The sequence below is a fragment of the Pseudochaenichthys georgianus genome, chromosome 22 (genome assembly GCF_902827115.2).
Source record: "Pseudochaenichthys georgianus chromosome 22, fPseGeo1.2, whole genome shotgun sequence".
NCBI classification, from domain to species: Eukaryota; Metazoa; Chordata; class Actinopteri; order Perciformes; family Channichthyidae; genus Pseudochaenichthys; species Pseudochaenichthys georgianus.
The window spans coordinates 11066321-11092553 of NC_047524.1; the positions used below are offsets into that span (position 1 = coordinate 11066321).

General features: G+C 41.3%; 2 protein-coding genes across 6 annotated transcripts; both read right to left on the reverse strand.

Moving 5' to 3' along the window:
• Positions 1-91: 91 nt before the first annotated feature.
• Positions 92-17505, reverse strand: ptpn21 (protein tyrosine phosphatase non-receptor type 21). Of its 4 annotated transcripts, none has more exons than XM_034111129.2 (20): positions 17489-17505; positions 15989-16287; positions 14748-14917; positions 14374-14471; positions 13452-13519; positions 13274-13344; positions 12960-13047; positions 12751-12839; positions 12214-12301; positions 11792-11871; positions 11568-11675; positions 10909-10969; positions 10690-10771; positions 9025-10544; positions 7989-8129; positions 5959-6177; positions 4964-5092; positions 4639-4873; positions 3849-4009; positions 92-1990 (listed from the first exon to the last, which is right to left on the reverse strand). In XM_034111129.2, exons 2-20 carry the CDS (start codon positions 16166-16168, stop codon positions 1862-1864), a joined length of 3717 nt encoding a protein of 1238 aa, XP_033967020.1. In that variant the 5' UTR covers positions 16169-16287; positions 17489-17505; the 3' UTR covers positions 92-1861. The 4 variants fall into 4 exon arrangements, with proteins under 4 accessions (XP_033967020.1, XP_033967018.1, XP_033967019.1 ...); XM_034111127.1 differs by lacking the exon at positions 17489-17505 and adding an exon at positions 17126-17310; XM_034111128.1 differs by lacking the exon at positions 17489-17505 and adding an exon at positions 17001-17043.
• Positions 17506-17824: 319 nt separating this feature from the next.
• spata7 (spermatogenesis associated 7) lies at positions 17825-25944 on the reverse strand. 2 transcript variants are annotated; one of them, XM_034111702.2, is made up of 12 exons: positions 25738-25944; positions 24966-25022; positions 24770-24859; positions 24457-24504; positions 23846-23949; positions 23298-23767; positions 23125-23170; positions 19773-19894; positions 19631-19681; positions 19388-19465; positions 19203-19260; positions 17825-19053 (listed from the first exon to the last, which is right to left on the reverse strand). In XM_034111702.2, the coding sequence occupies exons 1-12, from the start codon at positions 25778-25780 to the stop codon at positions 18418-18420; spliced, it is 1803 nt and encodes a 600-aa protein (XP_033967593.1). In that variant the 5' UTR covers positions 25781-25944; the 3' UTR covers positions 17825-18417. The 2 variants fall into 2 exon arrangements, with proteins under 2 accessions (XP_033967593.1, XP_033967591.1); XM_034111700.2 differs by having other exon boundaries at positions 19773-19897.
• Between the last annotated feature and the right edge of the window lie 289 nt (positions 25945-26233).

A 26233-nucleotide genomic window follows, 5' to 3' on the forward strand; every position in this document is an offset into this window, starting at 1 on the left:
CTCTTATTTTGATGCAACAGATATAGAAATAGAGGCAGAATAATTCCTACCACAAGGGGGCATGTGTGTGATGAATTAAACAGAGAAACAATGTATTTCCAAATATTTATTCTTGGCTGAAAAGATTTTCTACACTTTTTTCCAATGGCACCATTTCTTGTTCAATAGATAGTTTATACAGTTTGTACAATAACCAATATTCATAAAAGCAGAATTGTACATTATGAACAACATGGACAACAGTTACACCTTGGCATCCAAAATCACTCTTCAGTCTCCTCCACACTAAGACTCATTCAGTATCTTCAAACCAAAAACCTGAAGCAAATTCATACAGGCGTTTAAAAAGATCCAGTTTAACTCATCTCAACTTCACTTCAGATGAGTTTCCTCCAGTTAAGTTAGATCACTGCCCACGCGTCTGACACCCACAACAAGGTAAGACAAATAAGGGGTTAAAAATCACTTTGGCCACATTATAAATTAAATTGGTGTCTTGCATTGATAATAAAGGCAAACATATTTCTAATTGCTAAAAAGTAGTTTACCTTTATGTAAACTTCGCCTGTACGCATTGTTCCTGGACAGGTGAATTCATAATTGGCTTTAAATACGCTCTGTAGCTCGAGCAGGAAAGGAAAGTGTTCACTAAAAGTCAGGATGCTATTTGTAACAGCAGGAATAATAATAATAAAAATAAAGATAGTCGGGATGTCAAAGTGTCACTGAGCACTGTTGTTTCTCAATACTGTCAAATATAGTATTGCTCCACTCCACTGCTCCATTTCTATGTATTTAACGATGGCAAAACTGTCACTACTGAAGGGTTGAACCAAATTAAATTATTATCATAGTTTGCCATTTCTGTCCCTAAAATGTATTGATTGGCGGTACAAAAACATCACTGCAATCAAACAAGCATTAAATTACACTGAGTAAGAAAACTAATACGTTTCCTTCTTATGATGCAATAATAGTCCTTTTTAAACGCAGATATGTAGGCACTTTGTCTTGTAATAACATCTTAAAGTATCTTGATCTGGCTAAAATACAGCACTCGGATTTCTCATTGTAAAAAAATAATGAACAGTACAAAATGATTTATCCAATTTGACTTTTCCCTCACCTCCTTCTCAAACCCATCAATCCACTATCTCCCATCTTTGAGGACAGGAGACGGTTCCTGTTGTGTTTTGATAACGTTTGGTGGGTAAACGTTTTTTACCGAATCTGGCTGTACGGTATCCTTCTGTATCATGTCATCCTATGTTCCTATTAAATTAAATGCAGGTACAAAACCTTTGCGCCACCACAGGCCAATGATGAAGTTCAAATCCACCTGATCTGGGCTCTGTAATAAACCTTTATATGAGTCACATGATACTTTAGCTCTTTATCCACTTCATGACTACAGAAACGTCCTTCATTATCAGAACCAATGTTCTTCTTCATTGAAACCCATCTATCCTAAAGAGTTTCGTAATGCAGCTTAACATTGGTTCATCGTGTACAGCTAAGTACTGTAAAAGTGCTGGGCTTTATTAAGCAATATTGTATGTAAAAAACAATATATATAATACTGTTTAGAGGCAGGTCGTAAGTCTTTATGCTCCTTCATGTGGCATCGCTTCCCGTTTGTGTATCCACACATCCTTCCTTCAGACACCTGACTTTAATACTTGACCAATCAGAGTCCTCAGAGCGCGACAGTGAGCAGTTTCATACAGCTGCATCATCATCATCATCATCATCATCATCATCATCATCATCATCATCATCACAGTGCAGTTTGGCATAAACCTGGGGCAGACTCCACCCTTCAATAACCTGTGGTGGTGTGTGCTGAGGGTTGAACACACACTCATATGAGCCTGGAGTTGCGGAGGTACTGGATGATGACCTTGTAGATGAAGGTGTACTGAGAGAAGGTCTGGACCATCATCATCCTCTGCTGACGAAGCTTCAACAGGAACTTTGGGACATCCAGCGCCTGAAACAAGACGAGCAGTTAGTACGACAGTTTCATCTAAAAACACGAGACGTTGAAAGAATATTGACTCCAGGGGCCTCATTTATAACGCCGTGCGTAGGATTCACGTGGGAAGGTTGCTTACGTAGTAGAAATCCAAAAAATAGGTACAGAAATGTTCCGACATTTTCCGATTCGCCAAACATTGCGTACCGGCGAGGAAAGTGCGGACAGCACTTCCTACGCCGGTTTCCCTTTATAAATCACAATCGACTCGAAATGCGGTGCAGCTTTTGCGGGCTTCACGTAACGCCCATATTTGCCTATAAATAGTCAAAGAAACGCCCATTCATTCATTCTGACTGACTGCATGAAGAAGATCGCAGGAAATGACGACAGAACAGCTAAAAAAGACATCTCACACCGTGTCAGATTTTGGTTATTTTGGGAGGTCGAGATAAATCATATTGTTTGGTGGATGCAGTTTGAACCAGAGTAGCAGCATGGAGGTCGGATCGTCACCAAAATAAATAAATAAGTGGTCCGAAAAAAGTTAATGACAAAAAAAATACACATAGCCTTCCTCAGGCAGTGTGTTTGTACCGGGGACAGGAGACCCCCCCCCCCCCCCCCCCTTGATGAGAGACTGTAAGAAGTGATCGGGGAATCTCTCCGGAGTGGAGTCATGACGACTGGATCTGAATTATGTTTTCGTATTTGGTGGTTTGTGTCCCAGCTGTCGATCAGCTGTGCGCAGCCTCCACTGCAGCCTGTGCATTTCAACCAGTCTATGGTCTCAACCCCCCCAAAAGAATTCTTCATATATGATAAATGAGAGGTAACATTTTGTTTATGGTATTATTTCCACATATTTCTCTCCATTCTTCCTTCTGCCAACGGTGTCGCAGTTTCTCGTCTCTCCCGTTTTTGTGCTTAATGCGTACGCATGGGTTAGAGTTTGCGTGGAGGACCGCACGTTTTCCCGTCAAGTTAGTATTTTATAAATCGCAAACATTGCGTAGAAACTGGCGTACGCCATTTTTTTTTAAGCGTATATCCCTTTATAAATGAGGCCCCAGATGAGGTAGGGTGACCAGGTGAGAACAAGCAACATGTGGGACAAATATGACGTTTTTTGCGGGACATGTTACTGCTTTGCAAAGAGCTGGATTAGATGTATATATAACGTCTATCTAACCCTTAAGAATAAACATTTATATTAAACAATCTGTGCTGTTGTATTTGCTGTAAAGTGTCTCTACTGTAGGCTATTTTTATTTTATGTACAGCACTTTGGCTCGACCAAAAATCGTTTATAAATGTGCTATATAAATAAAACTTGATTTGATTTGAAACTATTAGCTTATAAATATGAATAACAACGCTTTACTTTGGTTTAATGTTTGCACAAACTATGCAAGTGAAGGAATTAATTATATTTGTTTTTGAATGGAATTAACATAACAAATTATTATGACAAAAAAATGACCGGAGCTAGCTTACTGCCACAGTCTGCTGACCTGTGTGCTAAATGTTTATTAAATCAGCTGCTGTTACCTCATCTCTTTTGGTTTCGGGAGGAATATATCCATAGATCGATATTTTCTTTATGAGCCAGGCGTTTCGGTGAAGCGTCGCTCAAACCATATTCACCATGCGCAACTTAACAGAAATTCTGGCAAATCTGACAATAACTCCCTCCACCGACTACACCCATAAGTTAATACATTTCTCTGTTGATTGATCGACCTCTGACACAGCTAATGGTGAAATGCCGGACAAATGTGTGGGACAAATGATCAAAATGCTGTGCAGTCCCGCACAAAGCAGGACACCTGGTCACCCTAAGATGAGGTCGTCTTTTCAGCGGGGACGTTACCTCGTTGTGCTCCAGACAGGCGATCATGACCTCAGACAGGATGACCACCCCGGTGCGGCCCACCCCCGCGCTGCAGTGCACCAGCACCGGCAGGTTGGTGTTCTTTGGCTCACTGATGCTGTTGGTGTGTCTCCTCACAGACTGGATCTCCTCCAGGTACGCTGCAGAAACATGAGGACAGCAACTTTAAGTAGGGACACAATCAATGAATATATCCAATACAAATCTACTTAGTAACTTTCTTAGAGAGTTCCAATACTATCTAAACAATTACTTTTCAAAGAATCTCCGGGCTCTATTACAATACATTTAAAGACAGGGTTGTTTGGGACAAGGATCAACGTTAATACTGTTACAACGCTGAACATATACTTAGGCTTAGTAAAATAAAATACAACTAAAATATATACAAAATGCAGGCACCTTCAATTATCCATGTCTATATTAATCTAATAAAGACAATATTTAAGGCATGGATTTTTTTTCTTTCAAATTCCCAAGCTTTCAAGGAAAAGGGAACAGTGCCTATTCATCTAACTGAGGCAGATGAGTGATGTGTTAGCCATTTCATGCCAAATATGTAATCTGAGATCAGTTTTTAAGGATTTAATAAATGCCAGGAGAGAACTTAACATTTTATTTTTTAAGACTATGAGAGTTTAACTCAATTTCCATCAAAACTGGCCTACTATTATTAAGTCAAACTAATGATGCCACACATGTTCAGTCTTCCTGGTAGATATCTGAACATAAAGCATGTAACGGACAAACAGATATGGGTCCCACTCACTGAGGAAGCCTTTGAAGTCCTCGGGGCAGCCGTGGTCGGGCCAGTCCGTGTACTGCAGGTGCCAGACGGTCCTCTCCTGGCCCGTCAGCAGGTGTTTGATCTTCAGCCCGGTGGTGGCGTAGCAGCCGGACTCTGTGCGGAAGCGCGTTGTGATCTTGAAGCGGCCGTACGTCACCGTGTTGTGACGAGAGCCGAGGCGCGGCCAATAACGGAAACTCTTTTCTCGGCCGCTCTCCTGGAGGAAGCAGAGGACAAACAAAAGGTCAAACGGGGTAATGATGAGGAGTGAAAGAAAAAATGGGGTGCTGTTAATATGAAATCGTACCTCTTCAGCGGTGACCATGGCGATGATGGAGACACCCTGTTCCCACACCATCTGCCAGAAGTCCGGACACGTGTTGGACATCGGACCCTGCGTCGCTATGTAGCTCCACTCCTGCCCATTCACCGTTATCTGATGAGAGAGGAGAGGGGGATATGTTTCAGGTACTCATCATACATTCTCTAAAAAACACAACTAGAGAACAGTATAGATTTTTGTTGTTGATTGTGTCATAGATTTGATAATGAAGAGTGAATGAGAAGCGGCAGCAGCCATAGAAACAGAGTCATGGTTTGTTATCAGAGCTGGACTTTGATGGTTTAGACTTTGTTATTCAAAGGATAGAGAAAGTTTAGTGTTATCATGCTTAGCTTACGTTTTTGGAATATAACTTACTCTTCCCAACCACATCCTGTATTTAAAGCAGGCCATTCTTAATTCCAAGTATTTCCATTGTGTTTAAAGTCAGTCCTGTACTGATGATGTGTTCCTGCATGTGATTTTCTGCAGGTGGTGGAGAAGCAGCTACATAGTAACAGCTGTTCAAACATAGTTCAAACATAAAGCCACCCTTGATCTCAAATCAAAAAAAGAAGGAACAAATAGTCTTTGTATTGGAAAGCCAAACCGAATTTTCTAAGGTAGTGGCATGGTTTTGAAATGTATACCTTTGCTCTGAGTCAGACAGTAATGTCAATGTTGTGGAAACACTTAATTATATATCATTTTACACTGACATCACATGTAGAATGACATAATGGTAGGGCGTTTCTTTGGAATGGATTTTCTGGAAAAGCTTATCAGCCTGTTGTATTGACGTAACAATGCATATGGATTTATGCCATTATTACCCAACCCTACATTCATAGAAAGACAAATAAACCAGAGGCAACTTCACTGATCATCATGAGCAAACGTTTCTGCTCCAAGTGCTTTGTTGTCCTAATTATGAAACAAAATCAGGAACATGTGATGTGTCATGCGACAAGACAACTTACTCTAACATGTGATGCGTTGATGTATCCCGTGTTGTTCTCTTTAGTGGGAACCAGCTCCACTCGGGTGTCATCGTACGGCATGACGTCCTGGAAGCGGTTCTTGTCTCCGCTCTCCGGCAGCTGGGCGATGGAGCACCCCCCCCCCGGGCGGCGCTTCGGGATGCTGTCATACTCCTTCAGCATCTCTCCTCTCTCCATATGCTGCTCCAGAACCTTACACTAACACACACGAGGAAACAGGAAACAATGGGTGATGCAGTCCTGACTCCTAAACAACCTTCCCCTGTTTGGACTTCCTTGGCCCAATCCCAATTATGTATACATACTAGGGCTATACGTACCCGTACCGAAATTATTCGGTACAGGCCCTTCGGTTCGGTACACGTGTGTACCGAAGTGTACCGAACGAATATAACGTTAAACGTAAAAAATTGAGAACGTGAACAACTTTTTGGAAGTAATCTCAGGTGCTGCGTCGCAGCATTCAGAGTAATTTGCTCACCTTGGGTTCAACGCGTCATAGAGCGAGCAAGTCATTTCATTGGACGAGAGGCATACTATGAGAGCTGGTCACAGGGATGCGTTCAAATTTAGTCAGTAATTTTGAGAAACTGTCGAAATGGCGAACGCAGATAAAGTTGAGCTTGAAAATCCTCCAGCATCACTGAAGTCTCCGGTTTGGGAACATTTTGGTTTCGCAGTTACGTACAAGGATAACGGACAAAGACAGGTGGACCGAACCAAAGCTGTTTGTCGCCATTGTTCAACTAAAATTGGCTGGCAATACATCAAACTTGCACACTCATTTGAAAAGGCATCACCCGAACGTGAATATCACCGGTACATATTATAAACGCTGCAATGACATATACACGGCAGCGTGCGTTGAAGCTTCTGCCCATTCACTTTGAATGGAGTGACGTCACACTTTGCCGAACTGCATTGTGGGAGCGTTGCTTCGCTTTGCTCGCTTCAAAAGTTGAGCAATGTTCAACTTTTGAAGCTTCGGCGGAAGCGTCAGCCAATCAAATCATATGCCAGTACAAGCTCTAGCCAATCAAACCGCGTGCTTGTGTGTGCGGGACGGGAGATTCATGTGATTGGTTGTTGGTCAATTAAATCTGAGTCAGCAGAGACACATTTTCATAAATAGGATTATCCTAACTTTCTATGATTATAGTTTTACTTTCTATAAGGGAAGAACTACTCTGAGTTGTGCTCGCTATAAGAGGACAAAGCTTTCAGTTGTGAATGTTATCAAAAGACTGGGTGTAGTTTAAAAATGTTCTAATCCCAGCATCATTTGATCTTGGTACAAGCAAGTCACTCATGTTAATGCAATTTACTCCTTAGGTATTGAATGTGGTTGTTGCTTAAAAGTTTAAAAGTTCAGCCCCAAGACCCTAACCGGAAAAACATGTAGCACCATTCTTGCTTAGTTATTTTGGAAACTTTCAAAAGCACTAAAGGAACATTTAATATTCTCATCTAAAAGATATAGATGTGCAGTAGTGGAGTTTTGCAAATGATGAATAGACGGATGACACAAGGAGATGAATTATTTCAATAAGTAAAGAAGCCATGTAGAAATAATAACTAAATAAAGAAATGTTAGTGATATGTATGGTTGACATTTTCATCTTTCTACAATCCTGTGAGTATGAGACATTTGGGAATCTACTGTATGCTCACAGATCAAACATATTCATTTATTTTGGAAATGGAAATGTAACATCGGTGTTAAAGCAACAAGCATCAAGACTAATTAGGCTGACCAGTTGAGCTGCGTTTAACCTCCAGAACAAGAACATTGACAAAACGTTGTCCCCATGTACCTGTTCAACAAGGCTTCACCTAGCAGCAGGTGAATATAAACACAAACAGTAGAACCTGCTAATGAGTACAAGCATACTGTAACACATCTGACATATCTTAGCTTTCCATTGCCTACATACACCCAACTAAGTTTTTTTTATATTTGTAAATCTGTCTGTCAAGAAGCAAACCATTACGACAGAAAGTTGTCCTACCCTCTCTTCATTGGATGCTCTCTCAGGCTCATCCTTCACCTCTTCGTGCATCGGCTGCCTCGACACCGACAGGCCGTTTAGATAAGCCTCTTTCATTGGGCCCCTCTTCTTGAACTCTGACCTGGCTCCTTTCTTCATGCCCTGGTGTGACAACAGAGAGGGGACAGAGCAACAGTGAGGACGATGTGTCGCTGTGAGGGAGTCAGCATGCAAGAGGGGCGGGACAACGCAGCCTGCTGGGTGTTTGCTCAGGGAATGTCACCTGGCCGGTTTTACAAGGTACTCCAGCTACATTCTTTGTTATAGTGTGCGTGCTTGCGTCATTGAGAGCTGGCCCCTGAAACTGACTCCAACACTATGTTCAGACTTCCTAATGTTATCTTAGTGCATACTCATGTGACTTTCAAATGAGCAAAAAACATGTCTGAGAACAAAACACTTATATACTTATAGCAAGCTTGGAGTAGGTTTCCGGAGGTATTATTACAGTGCAACTACAAAGACATTTCAGAGCTGGAGTGTGATAAGATGTGCTAAGTAGGGATGGGAATTTGAAAGCAAATTTATATTAGAATATTCGACCCCCAAAAAAACGGCTAACAGAATTTACATATCCTATAAATGTTTTAGTTTTTTTAAACTTTAAGAAATTAAAAAAAGGTTTAAATAACATTTCAAATAAATATAGAAAATAAACCAAGTTTTCTTTCATGTATTTCTTAAGATATTTTAAATGGCACTGTCGTATTAGGAAGGAAAATAAATTACAATAAAAATATTCATAACTCATATTCGAATACTTGAATCATTTTGAATATTCGATGAATCATTCCCATTCCTAGTTGGAAGACCACAATAAAACAAATAAATAGCTGCTATATCCTCAATCTTGATTTCATGCCAATTTGGAATACAGAATCCTAGAGAAATACGATATCTATAACCAGAGGTGGCCAGGAGAAATGTCTAAATGTCATAAGGATTATTAACTACTGCACCATGCTGAGAATGTGATGGAACTGAGAACAGCACTCACCGGAGGGGGCAACCCTTCCACTGTTTTCTTCCCGGCAGGCACATCAGACACAGGCCTCTTCTTGAAGTCTTTTTTAGTCTTCTGCTTAGCCTGGCCACTCAGGTCTCCCTCAGACACAGAGGGCATTATTCTGGGCTGTCGTAAATCTGACAGCAGGTAAAGAGGCTCGCCCTCCTGGCTCTGGGAGTGAACGTTGTAAGTCAAGGAGCTGGTTATAGAGGGGTCCAGAGAGGAGCCGATGGGATACGCAGGAGGCGGCTCTGAGGGAGTTTGCTGCTGAAGGAGCGACAGAGGTGTCAAACTGTTGTGCTGTTGGGGCGGCTGCACGGGAACAGCTTCTAGTGCATCCAGGGAAAGAGGAGTGTGGCGTCCACTGTCCTCCTCGAACTCCTCCTCTTCCCCACTGCTGTGAACCAGCATGGTGGCGTCGGAAAGGGACTTCTTGTGTCCGTACTGTACGTCCTCCTTAATGTCGCCCCTGTCGTCCGTCTTTATGCGTTCCAAATACACGTTGAGATGAGATCCTTGAGAGCGACCGCCTCGCAGGGGGGGAGGGGGCGTGACGGTTTCGGCGGCCGAGGAAGACACGGTGCGCTCCTTCACCCTCATCCCCTCCAGACTGTGTGCTAATCCAGCGATCTCAATGGAGTTCCGCTTCTGAGCGTGGTAAGGGTGTCTCTGTGGGGGTCCGCTGAAAAGAGGCTCCGACACCTCTTGTAAGGAGTGGGCTACCGGTAGGCTGTCCTCCTGGAAGGTCTGGACCGAGTGGTGCACACGCCTGGTGATGATCAGGTCTGGGTTGCTGCTGCTGACGTAGAGGTGACGCGACAGGTCAGGGGTGCTGTTAGCGGGCCGGGGGTGGGCGTACGGGTAGGGGGGAGGTGGTCGGTACACATGTGTTCTCATGATGTTAGGGGCGGGGTACTCCTGTGCCTGTTGCAGCTGGACATTAGTGAGCTCCGGGACACTGACCGCCCCCACTACGGGCCTTCTCTCTGTGGGATAGGGGTAAGGAGAGGGGCTGTGGAAGCTGGAGCCCAGGTGGAAGGGATAGTGATGGTGGGGGGCTGCTCCGCCGTGCTCTCCTCTGATCTCTGGCTGGCTGTAAACTAGAGGGTCCGGTCTGCTGTAGGCGTACGAGTTACCAATGTTCAGGTTCCTCATGGAGTGGCTCTGCCGGTGGTCTTGAGACGAAAGCATCCCAAATCCTGCTCCGCGGTTCTTCTGACGCATCACTGTCTCGTAATCCGGGGTGGCGCGGTAGGACGGGGGGATGAGCGCGCTGTGGCGATGCGAGGGGACATAGTCGGGCCTGGTGATGTCGCTGGTGATGGAGGGGTTGGAGGACATGGGTGAGGGCTGGAGGTAGTGCTGGGGATTAGTGAGAGAGCTGGTGCTGTGGGCGCTGTACACACTGCCGTTACGTAACCGCCCCCCGCTGCTGTATTCCAGAGGGGAGCAGTCCAGGCTGGTCTGAGAGTGGTAGTAATAACCGTTCTGATTGTTCATGTACAGGTTGTCTGTGAGAAAGCAAATTAAAAACACATCCTTACATGGACAATGGATTACATTTATAAAACCATGCAACATTAAATGTAGTTGAAGGAAAAACTTCTAATGCCATCTTGTGCACTGCTTTTCAGGTTCGTAGTTGCCATTAATTACCTTGTGATGATGTGTAAGGCTCTGTGAAATGACCATTGTAGTGCATTTGTGGAGGGGGCATCATGTAGGCCTGAGGCTTTGGCTGAAACAAACAAGAGAGGAATTCAGCCACAGCTCATATGATCTGAGAAAATGATTAAAAATAAGTCTGTATTGGAAAATACATCATGTTCTGAACTGCAAGCTAGAAAATCAGGAAAATATGTGCATGGACATTACCAGAGTAATTCTAGTAGAGGATCTCCGTCTGACTGGGTTCACAACGACAGGCTGGGTTTGGCTGGTGGGTAAAACAAATGTGTATTATTATAACTTTTAAAAAGACCTTCTTTTCATTGCACACACAGCAGACATGGTTCAGACTTAAAAACGCATTGCTCAACTCTTCTCCAGAACACCATGCAACATTTTCCACATGTCTTAAAGTACACCAGCACACATGGTGTAAGAGAAGAGTCATGCGATGTGTTTTTATTTTTGATTGACTCATAAAACAGAGCACATTTCTGTGTGTCGAGTATTTTCTAAACACATGAAGCTTAATCAAATATAGTATAAACTTAGAAAATGTAGATCTGTAAATATCTGATCAACTCAAAAGTAAATGAATTACTGTAAGAGAGAATACTGAACAGGTAATGCCAAGATTTTAAACGATCATCTTGATTTTACAAATAGTGCTGAGAAAAAAGATTGAAAAATTAATTGTAATCATTTTGATACACAAGAATTACAACCAAAGGGCCTTTCAGCTGCAAAGAAGGGAGCTTGTTTGTTGATGCAGTGTTGTCTAGAGTGAATCACAAATGGCTTGGTGTTGGCACCTGCTAAACAGCCGTATGTCAAATATTATGGGCAGGGCTGGTTGTAATGCTCACCCTTTATTAGAAGGCAGAGAGGGACGAGAGAGCATTGGAAAGCGAGGAAAGGATAGAGTGAGAAGGGACTTCTGGGAGCCCTCAGAAGGCAGAGGGTCACACTCCTCTCTGAAGAGAGGAGGAGAGGAGGATAGAAGTGAGGCTACACCGAAGAGGAGACACATGCACGAGACCACAAGGAACAAAGAGACAGGAACTAGGCTAGACATGTAAGAAACACTTACAGGCTACTCTTGTTTATCTTATAAAACTTGAGTCTGGCCAGACACATCCGGCACACGTATTTGGAGGTTTCCATGTCTTCCTACACAAAGAAAAGAAAAGCATTAGATGTTAACACAAGTAGTACAAAGGTGGTGTTTGCTTAGTTATCTCTAAGTAAAGTTGTTCCTCTGTATGCTATCAAATACTTGCTACATTCAGTTTCGGCTAATGGTATGTGACTTTATGAGCAACACATAACTAACATACCCAAACATCCCTAGCAGCAGCCAAACCCACACACAAACACAGGTGCATTGTTCAGACTAGCTGATGCTCAGCTCCCTGACGATGGCAATGTCTAATTTAGCCAAATTCAATAAGAGACTGAAATGTCTCCGGGGACGAGCAGGGCAGACAAGGTGCAATGGCAGCAGAGACTTACTGTCTGGAACTGGACACTCTCCTCTCTGTTGGTGAGCTCCAGGACAAAGAAGGACCTGTTATGACTCATGTTGTTAATTTCATTCCACCTACGCAGCCGTTTAAAGTAAGGTGGCAGAGAGAGAGAGGGAAAAGAAAAACACATGTCATGGCAGTCACATGACTTTGTGGCATTTTTAAAGAGACTTTGGCACTGCTTAAGCAATGCATGTGGGAGTCTATGAAATAAGGTATGCAGTACCTATAATGGTATGTAGATAGATACAGTTCATGGAAAGTCAAGAATGTACTCCCACTCACTAGACAGACAGATAATGCTACAACAATGTTACTTTACTTGACTCATTTCACTTAGGCCGCATTCAGACCTAGCATTAAGGAGACCACCTAACCCAAGAATAGCTGTGAGCTGCGCCATAAACTCATTTCATACTGACAGATTCAAAACAATTACTTCTCACAATCAACATTTTGAACACCTTTATTCTTCACTGTTAGAAGTAAAGATAATTTGGAACCAATTTCTGGTTAGACTTACCTAAATAAAAGAAGCGGCCTGCCATTTTTATGCTTGACAAAGATGCCATCGAGGCACGACCCCATGGAAACATCTGTGCCTGTACTGTCCTGTTTAGATGCGTGGAGAGGATAAAGACATTCAGAACATCATTTGAGGTGAAAGAATCCAGACACATAGTATGCTTCAGTGTTTGAGCTGTCGGGGATCAAAGCAACGTGTTAACTTACCTTGGCTTGATAGCTCTCCTGACCATAGCCTTCCATTTTCTCCACCTCCTGCATGTACAACATCTCTGCCTCTGGAGCTGATAAGCCCCTGAAAAAGATAACAGGACAAAACCACCATCAAAACCCATTCACCTACAAAAAAACAAGAAAGAATCACTGCATTGCAATAAGTCATGGTAGTAACTGTATGGCCTCAGTAAGATTCTAAATGAACAAAGATAATGCGTGGCTTTATAGAAGCAAAAAGGACTGCTTTTGTCTGTGCAAAGCTGTTTGTCTGTTTATCCACACAGCACAGACCGGCTGATGCTCACCTGTAGGACTGATACAGAAGAGCCACTTTCTGAGTGGCCTCTTCAAGCACACGCTCATCCTGGATCCAGTCCTGCAAAGAGAATATCACAATTGAAACAATGTTGGTATTTAAATACAAATAAGAACACAATAGCCTCAACAATTTTCATTTCACATGTAAATAAAAAAAAAGCTTACAATAGGGAACAACGCAAGCTTCTGGAGGAAATCCTGGGAATCATATCGATTGAAGTCTCCAAAGTCAGCTGTGTACAAAGAAAGACAGACTTCATGAGCATACTGTGCGTAACACCGCGTTCTGAATAAACTTGATTACATGTCCAATTCTGCATTGAGTACAAGCCTAAATAGACATTCAAGGATTGCAGCATGCTGTAATGCCTCTTGGAAAGCTGCAGTGCCACACATTTTAGGAGAGGAGGGGCCCATTTGTAAAGAAAGGGGATTGCTCTAGCGTCTGACAACGCAGAAGTCCAAAGCTGTTATTAGCTTCAGGCTGTCTGCTAGCAACATTCACAACTATGTTGGCTATCCCAGGAATCAGCCCTGCTTAAACGCTACAACTGCCCTTCACTCCAAAATACCCCAGCCAGGGAGAGAAAATAGGAACTGCACACTGCACTTTTAAAGTCATGCAAAGTCTGCATGACAACTTGAGCAGTGTCTTATCTTTAGTAAACTTGGAAGAAGCTTTTCTTAATATGTACATAATGCATGCTGGTCAGTCATTTGAAGATGGCCGCAGCAGTAAGTGATCTCGGAGGCTGTGCTATTCCAACACCCAGGCCAGTAAGTTGCAGAGCCTGATTTAACTTTGCCAGCAGTGTTTGAGATTCTTCTGGTTGGCCAGAAGTGGGAGGACGTGTCAGGGCTAAAACTCTTGCAAGGGGAGTTCACATTCACACACCAACACACCACTGACCCATTTAATAGGCTGGTTTAGGTTTAATGGTGCTTGTTAGGTGCTGTATAATAGTTGGGGGAAAAACTAGCAAAAGCCGCCAGTCAATGTTTAAAATGACAAGTTTATGTCAGGAAACACCAGGCTTGTCAACCCCAGGTTTCTTTTCTCGACTTGTATCATGTATTTATTATTTACCTTGCACTGCCAGGCTAGCTAAACGAATAGCTTGTTCTGGTAAGCAAGAGATCCTGCCCTCCGTAAAATCCTTCTTCATCTGTAGGTAATACTGATATCTGTGGAGAAGAAGAGAGGGTTACTTCTGTGGGGAATAAACAAGCACTCGAAAAGAAAAAAAGAAATGACTGCTCTGAATTGATGTGTGTATTAAAACAAACATAGGTAAAATGAAATCACTGATCAACTGTGCTTGATGAACTTATTTTCCCGTTGGCCACTTTAACCAGGCAAAATGATCTCAAAATACCTCTTTGATTGGCATTAATTGTATAAATTGTCACTAAGGTAATAGGCCTAGTACAAGAGACCTCGTGCCACTGACGAAACCTCACCTTGTGATCTCCTGTTGCAGTTGGTTGACACTGGGTATGTAAAACACGACTCCAAAGTAAACGGTGGGCTCTAGCCCATACTTGTCCAGCTGCTTTTTCAGCGGCTTTTCCAAGTCGATCCATCTCTGCTGGTTCTGCTTGTTGAAGTACCACAAGCTGAAGAATGTTATCTAACAAGCAGAGAAGCAAAAACATTACACCTTAGGCATGCTGTGATGAAAGAAACCCTAAGGACATTTTGCTGAAGAATGTTGGTTTTACTATCTGTACTGAACCCCAAATGAATGCACACTCAACTTTAGAACAATATTGAGTGACTGCTTTAGATCAATACTGCACATCATTACATTCAACACTTATGAAGACCTATAACAAAGACGTTCCCAGATGTATAGGCTGTTGGCAGTCCCTGTTCAGTCTTGTGACTGCCCGAACATCTCACAATAAACACTGGTAAGAAAAGTAACCCCCTATAGGCTTGCTGTCTACCAAAGACACATTTGCTGAAAGAGGCCTTTTGTGATTTGCAGCAACTCTCAAATCACAACTAGAAACATGGCCAACATAACAACACTGTTTGGAAACTATTATTTAAAGCTATGTGGCCATTAATAAAAATGTTGTTTAAATAATAATGATCTGGAGGAGAGAAAATAGTAACACATAAGACAGTGGTTGTAAATATCATCCCTAAATCAAGTAAAGTGACAGAACATGCTCTACGAGAGATGGATCGAGAACCACATGATTGCACACAAAAAACCTAGTGATATAAAAAAAAAAACAATATGGTTATTGCTCTGTCAAGAAAACGTTTAAATGTGGCTAGAGGCTTAGTCCCGTTAGCCACTTTGCATCAAAATAACAGACACTGTGATTTAGTGCATGTTCCCAGGCAAAACACCTGTTTGTATAGCAGTATCTATTGTTAATTTGAGTTGTGTCTAACAATGACAGCATCTATTTCAGCTCATTGCATTATTCAATTCTGACTCACAGTTTTTCTTGAACATATTGTTCATGATTTGAGAGCTGGAACTTTTGTTTAAAAGGAAATACAAAAAAGAAAGTGAATGTGGGCAACAAGTTGTGATGAGTTGATAACATGCATGTTATTACATATCAATACTAACAGAATATGTAATTAACACATTTCCAAAAGATAAGTATCTGAGATGATTCTCAAAAAGTATATAAGAGAGAACAATCTGCACTTGTTTTGGATGAAAAAACAGACATACCTCTCTTAACTCAAGTCTCTGAGCAACTGCTTCCAAACATTCCTGCCCGGTGCTCTCCACTGAAAGTGTAAACTCAACAAACTCTCCATTGAGCAGCTGAATCCGAGTGACAAGACAGCTCTTGCTTGAAACAGTATACCTTCGAGTCCTTTTGAGTTTTAAGCCAAATGGCAAGGGCATGTTTCACACTTTTCCAAGAGGGAGCTATTCACTTAGTCCAGAGAAATAGTTCTCCTTACTGTCCCCTCGAACACTGTGTGAATGTTACATCTCATGAGGTTCATCATCAACAGACAGATCTGAAAAGAGAGAAAAGAGACGTAAATTCACAAAAATTACATAACGATATAAAATAGAAAACTTGGAATAGGATGATAAATGCCATGATGAATCACAACCATAGTGTTCTTACTCATCACAACAGAAACTCATCACAACACATCATCACAACAGAAACAACAGTTTCTTCACAGCTAGTCAGTCTGTCACCCTGAACCAGACGCCAGACCAGACAACACAGGACTTATCGAAGAGTAATCTTCTTAAATTAGGCATGTTTTTAAATACCTGACTTGGCTTGAGTTTGCTACCAATTCATAATGCAGTTCTCTAAGTTTACACTCAAACAAACATTTATAGCAAATCGATAGACAGCTATTTGTAATAGGCTTCCTGACCTGTCTAATTGACATTGTATAACATGGTATGCAAGCCATATTCCTCGATTGTGGTCAAATGAAACCCTTCCAGTGAATAGTCTGATACAAACACTGACAAGAGCAACCAGATTCAATACGCAGCAAGCTACTACTGTCGAACACAATACTGCAAAATCCCTACTGCTTTCCAACTCAAACATACAACCATTGTATTACAACGGTTATACTCTATAACTTAACCGACTTAGCATTACTGAAACTAAAGGATGGGTTTCCCAAATATTTGTTAATTTCCGCTCTTACTTCCTACTTTTCGTTAGTCGTTTTGATACATCCATAACTTTAACCGTTACCTACAACTGGCGTCAAATTAGCTTGAATGCTAGCATGCTAACTTGTGTTCCAGCAAATAGACGACACCCTTGGGAAGCTGACGTTGCCGGTAAATATTTATTTTGGCCAAAAACGTTAACGTTACCGTTAGCCACCAGATGCAAAAAAGTAGTCCAACTAGGATTCAGTCCTGACGGATTCCGCCATCAAGGTCAATGGCTCACTCTACTGTTTAGATATGTTTCTAAATTAGAGACAGCCTGTTGGTCTGTAGTTTGTTGGTGGATCAAAACTAACGTAGCACCCCATGCCTCTTGGTCCAACAGTTCACTCAAGTTCCAAGCGTGTTTCGCTTCCTGGGATTGGAAGAGCAACAAGCGTATTCCGTCTACATCCGCGGCACTATAGATATATTAGCTGTCCTTCAACATCTTATAAATCACCTTATAACATTGGAATATATACCGACTTTTCAATAATTGCATACACAATATATGATTAAACGTACCTGTTTGAGCAGACGTTTCAAAATGCATTATAGTGCATCCGTGGCGGAGGAATACACTTAGGTTTTCAGAGCCATGACATCACACTGCTGGAATGCGGAGCGGTGAAAATGCCAGAAATGGGACAGCTGCCTGGAACTGCTGGCCGCTGACCTGTCTGTTTACCTTTACATCGGCTGACAGCTGTAATTGCAAACATAGATTATTTTTGCTAAAATGTAAAAGTCTCCCTCAATGTGGTAATAATGGCCGCGCTTGTTGCAGGTTGCATATCGAATAATTATCAGTTTGTAATAAAGTGTTAATAATAAAAATACCAGGATTCAAGGATCAAAAGAAATGTATTGCAATTGTAAAGACACTTTCCGGTGACAATCATCTCCTAGTTGCTACATCTCTGAGGCATATGTCAAGTCAAACACACTGGAAAATGTTTATATTTCTTTACAACAAGTGTTGTTGTTGTTTTTTGGAAATCAACAAATGTAAACAGCAGCTACATTAAGACTATAGGTAAACTCTGCAATCGACTAAATCAAAATGAAACCACACATTTCACACATCTGACATCAGTGCTATCATTTGCAAATTGGCTATTCTCACTAGATACCACAGGGCAATCTAGAAAATGTAATCTGAGGGTCAATTGAAGATATACCACTACGGCCAGTAAGTGGCCACTTTACAATATCCCAAATTAGGAAGTATAATTTCTCTGTTTATTTTTGTAAACATTTCTTTTAAAAATTCAGAATATAACACCATTTTGGTGGGGTTTGTAAAAAGAAAATTGGACAAAACAACCAGTGATAAATCAGAAATACAAAACTATACTATCAGAAATTTCAAATATTACATTACTCTCTGGAAAAAACACTCACTTGGTAACAAGAATATAAAAGAACATTCAATCACAGAATACAGGTAAAACTCAGAACTCGTCATCACTGACAGACGCAACTGAATGTGCAGGTTGCTCAGCAACAGTATCCTCATTGCCGTGGTTTTTATTGCTGGATACATGAAGCGACTCTGACAAACTTCTCCCCAGATCTTCAAGTTCTTTAGATTGTCCATCATAACTGACTTCTTCTTGGTCTCGGTCACTGGTTATGGGGGTAACTTCATGGTTTTCAGAGGTGACTTCTTTGTTTGACTCAGTTGTGCCAGTTTGATTTTGATGGACTTCTTCACTGATTTCTGTATTATTAGAAACATGGTCACTGAGACAAGGAGAGCTATTGCCTTCTTCCTGATTGTCAACTGCTTCGTCTTTTTCGTTTGTTTCAGTTGGTGAGGCAGCAGTCGTTCCAGGAGAGTATAAGGGCGTAGACACCAAGAGGGGATCAGCATAATCTTGCAAAACGCAGGATTTAATAAGTGATGCATAGGAAAGAAGGTCATCGTCTTTTTTGGTCTTTTCTTGTTTCCCTCCTGATTCAACATATGGCAAGGATGAATCACCCCGATCATTCTTCTTTTTTTCTATCTCTGTACTGGGGGTGAATGAGTTGGCTGGCTCTTCAAACTCTTTACGCAGCACTTCCAGAAGGTGGCGCATTTTACCCTAAAAACAAACAATATAATCAGATGCAAGAAAAAAGTCCTTTGTGACAATGTTTTACATTTCCTTTTAATTTTGTATTTTGTATTTAAAGCTGTAAACCGAACACTTAAAAAAGACTTGCTTAACATATTCTGCAAAAAGTCACTAACCACATCAAGCTGATGCCGATTCATGTCGATATGGCGATTCATCACCCGGTCTAAGAACCTAGAAGAGGACACAGACAGATGGTTTAACAATATAATCAAATATAGAACACATGCCTATTAAAAAAGTGCCATCCTGTAAATGTCTGTAGCATAACATAAAGCGGTTCATAGAAAACATGACAAACCTGTCAGAGATGTGCCCCTTGGACAATATATCCTCTGTTACAGCAGAAATGAATTCGAGGTACATTAATTCTTCTTCCCTGTTAAACAAAAATTAGAATGAGCAACTTCCCAGAGACATTATTGTTCATGGAACCAAAGAATCACAGAAGTGTCGTACTGTCAACCCCTATACATCTGGCAAGAGCTTTGGTTTATATGAATTAAAGCTGTTTAAGGATTAGACATTATCAAAGAGAACTTACTCTGCAGATAAACTTTTGTTGATGGAAGATTTATCGCCGTCCAGTGAGCCCCTAATAAATGAGAATTTAATTATTTTAGGACTTTAAACACAAAATACACCAGGTATAACATTTGGTTTAAAATGCAATGCAATGATTTCACCTGGATGAGGAGTCAAATAAATCACGGTCTCTGCTCTTGTGTGCTCGACTCTGTTGTCTCGATGCAGAGAAATATGTGCCATTGAATTCTTCTTCAGACCACTCGTGCTCTGTATGAAATCCCTGCTAAACAAAAAGGATTGAATGAGGACATTAAATATTGCCAAGACTGCCTCACGATTAAGTGTTTAATGTAGCTGTAAATACTTAAGTTCTTCATGATCTAAAGCAGGGGTGGGGAACCTTTTTCCTCTCAAGGGCCATTTCAATGTTTTCAACATCCTCCGAGGGCCGTACAAATTATTGACCTCTGCTTAAAAATACTAAAATCACAGCCCATTCAATTCGCCTTTCTTTCATGTTGTGCAAAGAAAAAGCAACCTCTTAATCCAGATATCTTACCATGACTCACGTATGCATGCACGTGCACGGTTGTGGCATGACCACCAAAACAGAAAGATATGGACACAAGATGTGTGCAAATGTATTTAGTTTCCTATCCATGTGAACATGATTTAAGTGGGGGGGACCTAACCTTCTCTAGGAGGGTCCGGGGGCATGCTCCCCCCCGGGAAGATTTTTTTTTTTAAATGTTGAAGTTAAAAGCATCAATCTGGTGCACTTTGAGAGCAACATTAGATCTACGTATGGATACATCTCTCAACACCCATATGAAACATAACTGTAAGCAGATTTTCTTTTTCTTTATGGATATTTTACAAATCACTCCCCTTTCAAACTGTATTCTTGTTTATTAATAACAACTTTTTTTTACTGTCATATAGTATTTTATACCTGTTTACTTTATTCTCTTATTTTTTTATAACTATAATGATCATATAAAGATGTGCCTTTACCTCACTGGTTGTAGAAAAAGCTTCTTATATTCGTTAGCATAGCTAGCTAACCAGATGCTAATAACAACAAAGTTATTGACTGTATGATCAGTATGACAGATCGCCACTGGGTTTACAACTAAGACACAGCCACGCAAAAACTGCAGCATGTGTACGGCTCCTTATGGGTACTGCAATTTTTGGAAGTGCCGGAGCGGAGCTGCGTTCTGGTGCTCACTGCTCTCCGTCAGAACTACACCCCTGTCAGACGACATATATACCACGTGATGACACATTAGGCTTGTGTTGTGTTCAAGGACCCTGACCGTGGCCAGGAAAAACAGGCACTCACTTGTTTAATTATTTTGCGGTCTAGATTTCTTTAATTTTTTTCTTTTTTGCGTGTGTTTATAAATTACCTCGAGGGCCACACCAAATGGTCTCGCGGGCCGTATACGGCCCGGGGGCCGGAGGTTCCCCACCCCTGATCTAAAGGGATGATAAACAACTCGAGGATTTACACAATATAAATGCAACACTTTTGTTTTTGCTCCCATTTTTCATGAGATGAACTCAAAGATCTAAAACATTTTCTATATACACAAAATAACCATTTCTCTCAAATATTGTTCACAACTCTGAAAAAATCTGTGATAGTGAGCACTTCTCCTTTGCCGAGATAATCCATCCCACCTCACAGGTGTGGCATATCAAGATGCTGATTAGACAGCATGATTATTGCACAGGTGTGCCTTAGGCTGGCCACAATAAAAGGCCACTCTGAAACGTGCAGTTCTGCTTTATTGGGGGGGTCTGGGGGGGTCTGAAAACCAGTCAGTATCTGGTGTGACCACCATTTGCCTCACGCAGTGCAACACATCTCCTTCGCATAGAGTTGATCAGGTTGTTGATTGTGGCCTGTGGAATGTTGGTCCACTCCTCTTCAATGGCTGTGCGAAGTTGCTGGATATTGGCAGGAACTGGAACACGCTGTCGTATACGCCGATCCAGAGCATCCCAAACATGCTCAAAGGGTGACATGTCCGGTGAGTATGCTGGCCATGCAAGAACTGGGATGTTTTCAGCCTCCAGGAATTGTGTACAGATCCTTGCAACATGGGGCCGTGCATTATCATGCTGCAACATGAGGTGATGGTCGTGGATGAATGGCACAACAATGGGCCTCAGGATCTCGTCAAGGTATCTCTGTGCATTCACAATGCCATCAATAAAATGCACCTGTGTTCGTCGTCCATAACATACGCCTGCCCATACCATACGCCTGCTCATACCATAACCCCACCACCACCATAGGCCACTCGATTCACAACATTGACATCAGAAAACCGCTCATCTGCCATCTGCCCTGAACAGTGAAAACCGGGATTCATCCCTGAAGAGAACACCTCTCCAACGTGCCAGACGCCATCGAATGTGAGCATTTGCCCACTCAAGCCGGTTACGACGACGAACCGGAGTCAGGTGGAGACCCCGATGAGGACGACGAGCATGCAGATGAGCTTCCCTGAGACGGTTTCTGACAGTTTGTGCAGAAATTCTTTGGTTATGCAAACCGATTGTTGCAGCAGCTGTCCGAGTGGCTGGTCTCAGACGATTTTGGAGGTGAACATGCTGGATGTGGAGGTCCTGGGCTGGTGTGGTTACACGTGGTCTGCTGTTGTGAGGCCGGTTGGATGCACTGCCAAATTCTCGGAAATGCCTTTGGAGATGTCTTATGGTAGAGAAATGAACATTCAATTCACGGGCAACAGCTCTGGTGGACATTCCTGCTGTCAGCATGCCAATTGCACGCTCCCTCAAAACTTGCGACATCTGTGGCATTGTGCTGTGTGATAAAACTGAACATTTTAGAGTGGCCTTTTATTGTGGCCAGCCTAAGGCACACCTGTGCAATAATCATGCTGTCTAATCAGCATCTTGATATGCCACACCTGTGAGGTGGGATGGATTATCTCGGCAAAGGAGAAGTGCTCACTATCACAGATTTTTTCAGATTTGTGAACAATATTTGAGAGAAATGGTTATTTTGTGTATATAGAAAATGTTTTAGATCTTTGAGTTCATCTCATGAAAAATGGGAGCAAAAACAAAAGTGTTGCATTTATATTTGTGTTCAGTGTATGACCAACATTGAGCAACAAATAATTATAAACCACTATTTGTATGTGGCTACTGCACCACAGAATGCCCTCTGATTCAGTAAGTGTTGGTTTTACTAAACATGTGGCTTTTATGACCTTGGAAATAATTATGGGATAACAGCTAAGGCTTAATGCAAATGTTAAATATCTTAATTGATATTCGGGAAGTGCAGTGCAAGCATTAAAACCTTGATAAACCACAAACAATAACTTGAGAAAAAAACATTCCACCATTATACAAAAGGATGGGTTAAATGGATAATTTGATTAACAAAAGATAAGTTGACACCGTACTAGGATTGTAAGACTCATTGGAAAACATATTTCAATAATCAAATTAATCCCTCAAAATTACCTGAGATGGCTCATATAATTCTTGTGTGTATTCCTTGGGCTTTGTGCTGCATAGAAAAAGGTTGAATTCACGTTATTTGTAACACATAGGAACACAGGTTAAGAAAATGTTTTAAAGACATACAGTATATCTATTGTTTTCCCTTGAGACTCATGTAGATGTGTGGTAAGTACCTTCCATGATATGTCTCCTGTCGCATACATTTTGAGCTGGTGCTATCCTGAGTAGGTTTCCTCCGGGGAGCTCGGTAGTAGCGATATTGTGAAAGGTATGAACTCTTTTCTGACTTCAGAGTCTTAGGGGTGAAGGGTTTGTCTTGGGTAAAGTGCTGTGAATGTTTCTGGAGCAAGTCTCCACTGTAAGTCTTCTGAACAGGGTCCTGGAAAGACGTGTAGTGACTGTGATCTCCTGAAGCTCCCATTGAATATGCTGACTGCCTTCTGTGTGAAGTTGCCTCAGGAGGACTACGGTATTTTATTTCTGAAGCTGGCCGTATGTGATGAGAGAACTTGTCAGAATCCACTGTATACGATGGATAAACTATCTCCTTGGCATGGAAGGAGGAGCTGAATCCTGGGCTGGATACTGAGGAACTCCTTGAGTAGAGGTAGCGGCTGTCATCATACTGCACAGATAATCTACTCTGAAAAGGAAACATGTTGTTTTTAAACAATGTCTGGCTTCTGAGTGACACATCAGTGAATCTGTCTTGATTTCTTACCTGGGCAGGTGAGCAGGAGGCTCTGCTGTTCCTCTGGGAGAGAGAGCTGGCTGACTGAGGACGACCCCCTCTCCTCAACCGCTCCTGTGTGATCTGGTCATTGTCTAGAAACAGGCAACGGAAGAGTGAATAGACACAGGGAATAGTCAACAATAGGCCAAGACTCACTGTACTTAAGTGCAGCGTATGAGAGGGGCAAGAGAGCAGTTGTTATAGTACAGTCATTAGAAGAGAGCATTACTTTACCAGTAAAGATAAGGATGAGCTACATACATCCTGTACTCAAACAGGATCAGTGATTGCATTGCATTATTGCCTATTGAGGCTACTGTCAGCCTGTCTGCCTGTAAAACTAAACAGGTCGGACTTTAATACTGAACAACTGGGCAAAATGTTGGGTTTAAAGAGAACGTTTTGGTCTTTGATTCTGATAACCAGTGAGATACCATTATCTGATTGGTTGTGGTTATATTATAGTGACAGTAAATGAGAATTAAATATACTGTAAATAGAAAAACAGTAATGGTAATATAAGGTACACCCTAAATTCAGCAGCAAAACAGTGTTTCGATTGTAATTAATAATGTGATATTTGATACTTTTAAACTTACACTTTACACTGTGTATCAGGCTTTTGGGTACTGAGGCATCAATGGCAGCTGTAGAACGAGGCAAAAAAATGTAAGATCACAACAGAAAATGAATCCAATTACTTTGCAACCACTAATAATAACAGATTTTTTTATTTATTTATAAAGAGCATTTAAAAATCAAATTACAAAGTGCTTTACATGCTTCAACAAGATTAAAAGTTGTCCATGATTGCATGACCAAACTAGTTATTCAGAATTCTCAGGAGCTGATTTAGTTGTTTTACAGAATGTCAATGTAATGATCATAATGTATTCCTGCCATGTAGCTCACCTTTAGCTGAGTAAACCTTCTTGTAATGAGACACCATGTGGTCTTTTACGATGGACTGTGTCAACATGCTGGAGGAGCGAGGGCAGAATGCTATAGAAGCAAGACAGAAAACACACATACAACATGCAGTAAATGATATAATCAAGCTTTCATTTGAATGTTTTAAATGATAATATAAGCGCATAATATTACTCACGGCTACTTTTTGAAGTCCGTCCTCTCACACTGCAGCCCCCTCCAGATGATACACTCCCTGAATGAAAACAGATACATGTTGACATGTTAAACATGCTATAACTTACTGAATGATATATGTGCTTACTAATCGATTACAAATATTAAACCGATTATTTATTTACATTAAACTATTCAAATATAATGTATATGTATTGAAATGTATTATTTAACAGTCCTTCAGTCTTGGTTAATACTTGTAGGTCTTTCTATGGGGTAAACACGTTTTGTGTTGTATTTCTACACATTTCCATTCTTGCTCAGTTATTATGAGTAGTAGTAATATGTCAATATTTTTCAGAACAGATATCTTATCAACAAATATGTGATCTGAAAAAATACAATCGGTCCATTTTACATTAAGTTTATCCTTTTTTGAAGTTTACAGAAATACATTTAATTTGAACTTTAAGAACATCTTTGAGAAAATACATTAGCACGTGTACTATGAACTATAAATGTACCACAATAAAGTAACCTATTTTTAGCTAACTTTAACAGAAGCACCGTGTTACAGGCTTAAACGCTACTGTGTTGTTATAGATTTCAAGTTTAACAAGTTAGTAAAGGGCTGACCAGTATCTACATAAACGTGAAGCCACATTAGTGAGCGTATACAGATTTAGCCAGAGTTGATCTTCACATAGCTGCCTAGGCACAATTTGAATTAGCTTCATGCAGCTGATCCACTAGCCAAACAGCTATTTTAGCTAATGCTAACAGTAGTTGCATACCTATTCTCGATTCCATGGTAATGTTACACTCAGCGTATCCCATTTTCCTCAGAAATACTATTGGGCAGCGACGGTAGAGCTTGGATACATCCAGAAACTATAGTGTACTTAACGACGGACATTTTAACGCTGAAAGCTAATCAAGTAACGAAACGGTAACAGCCTAATACGAGTTTATAAGCAGATGAGTGGCGGAGCGAAGCTTCCCCGTCGCCATGCTGGTTGCTATGATTGCTTTCGTCATCACGCTCATGCGTAAGGAAAGTCACTCACGCCCAGTATAAAAGTTAGCGCTGAGCTTCAGTCTGCAATGTTCAAAACAACAGATAAAGCCAGAAATCTAGGTGTAGTCATGGACTCTGACCTGAGTTTCAACAGTCACATTAAAACAGTTACTAAATCAACCTACTATCACCTAAAGAATATATCTAGGATTAAAAGACTAATGTCACAGCAGGATTTGGAAAAACTTGTCCATGCTTTTATCTTCAGTAGA

Excerpts from the sequence above, each read along its gene's own strand:
- ptpn21 (XM_034111129.2), bottom strand. The coding sequence starts at position 16,168 with ATGCCCTTGCCATTTGGCTTAAAACTCAAAAGGACTCGAAGGTATACT. Across the intron at positions 11,872-12,213 it reads AGAGTGTCCAGTTCCAGACA|GAAGACATGGAAACCTCCAA; the intron begins GTAAGTCTCTGC and ends TTCTTTGTGTAG. Across the intron at positions 11,676-11,791 it reads AAGATAAACAAGAGTAGCCT|AGAGGAGTGTGACCCTCTGC; the intron begins GTAAGTGTTTCT and ends TCCTCTCTTCAG.
- spata7 (XM_034111700.2), bottom strand. The coding sequence starts at position 25,780 with ATGGGATACGCTGAGTGTAACATTACCATGGAATCGAGAATAG. Across the intron at positions 25,023-25,737 it reads TACCATGGAATCGAGAATAG|GGAGTGTATCATCTGGAGGG; the intron begins GTATGCAACTAC and ends GTTTTCATTCAG. Across the intron at positions 24,860-24,965 it reads ACGGACTTCAAAAAGTAGCC|CATTCTGCCCTCGCTCCTCC; the intron begins GTGAGTAATATT and ends TTGCTTCTATAG.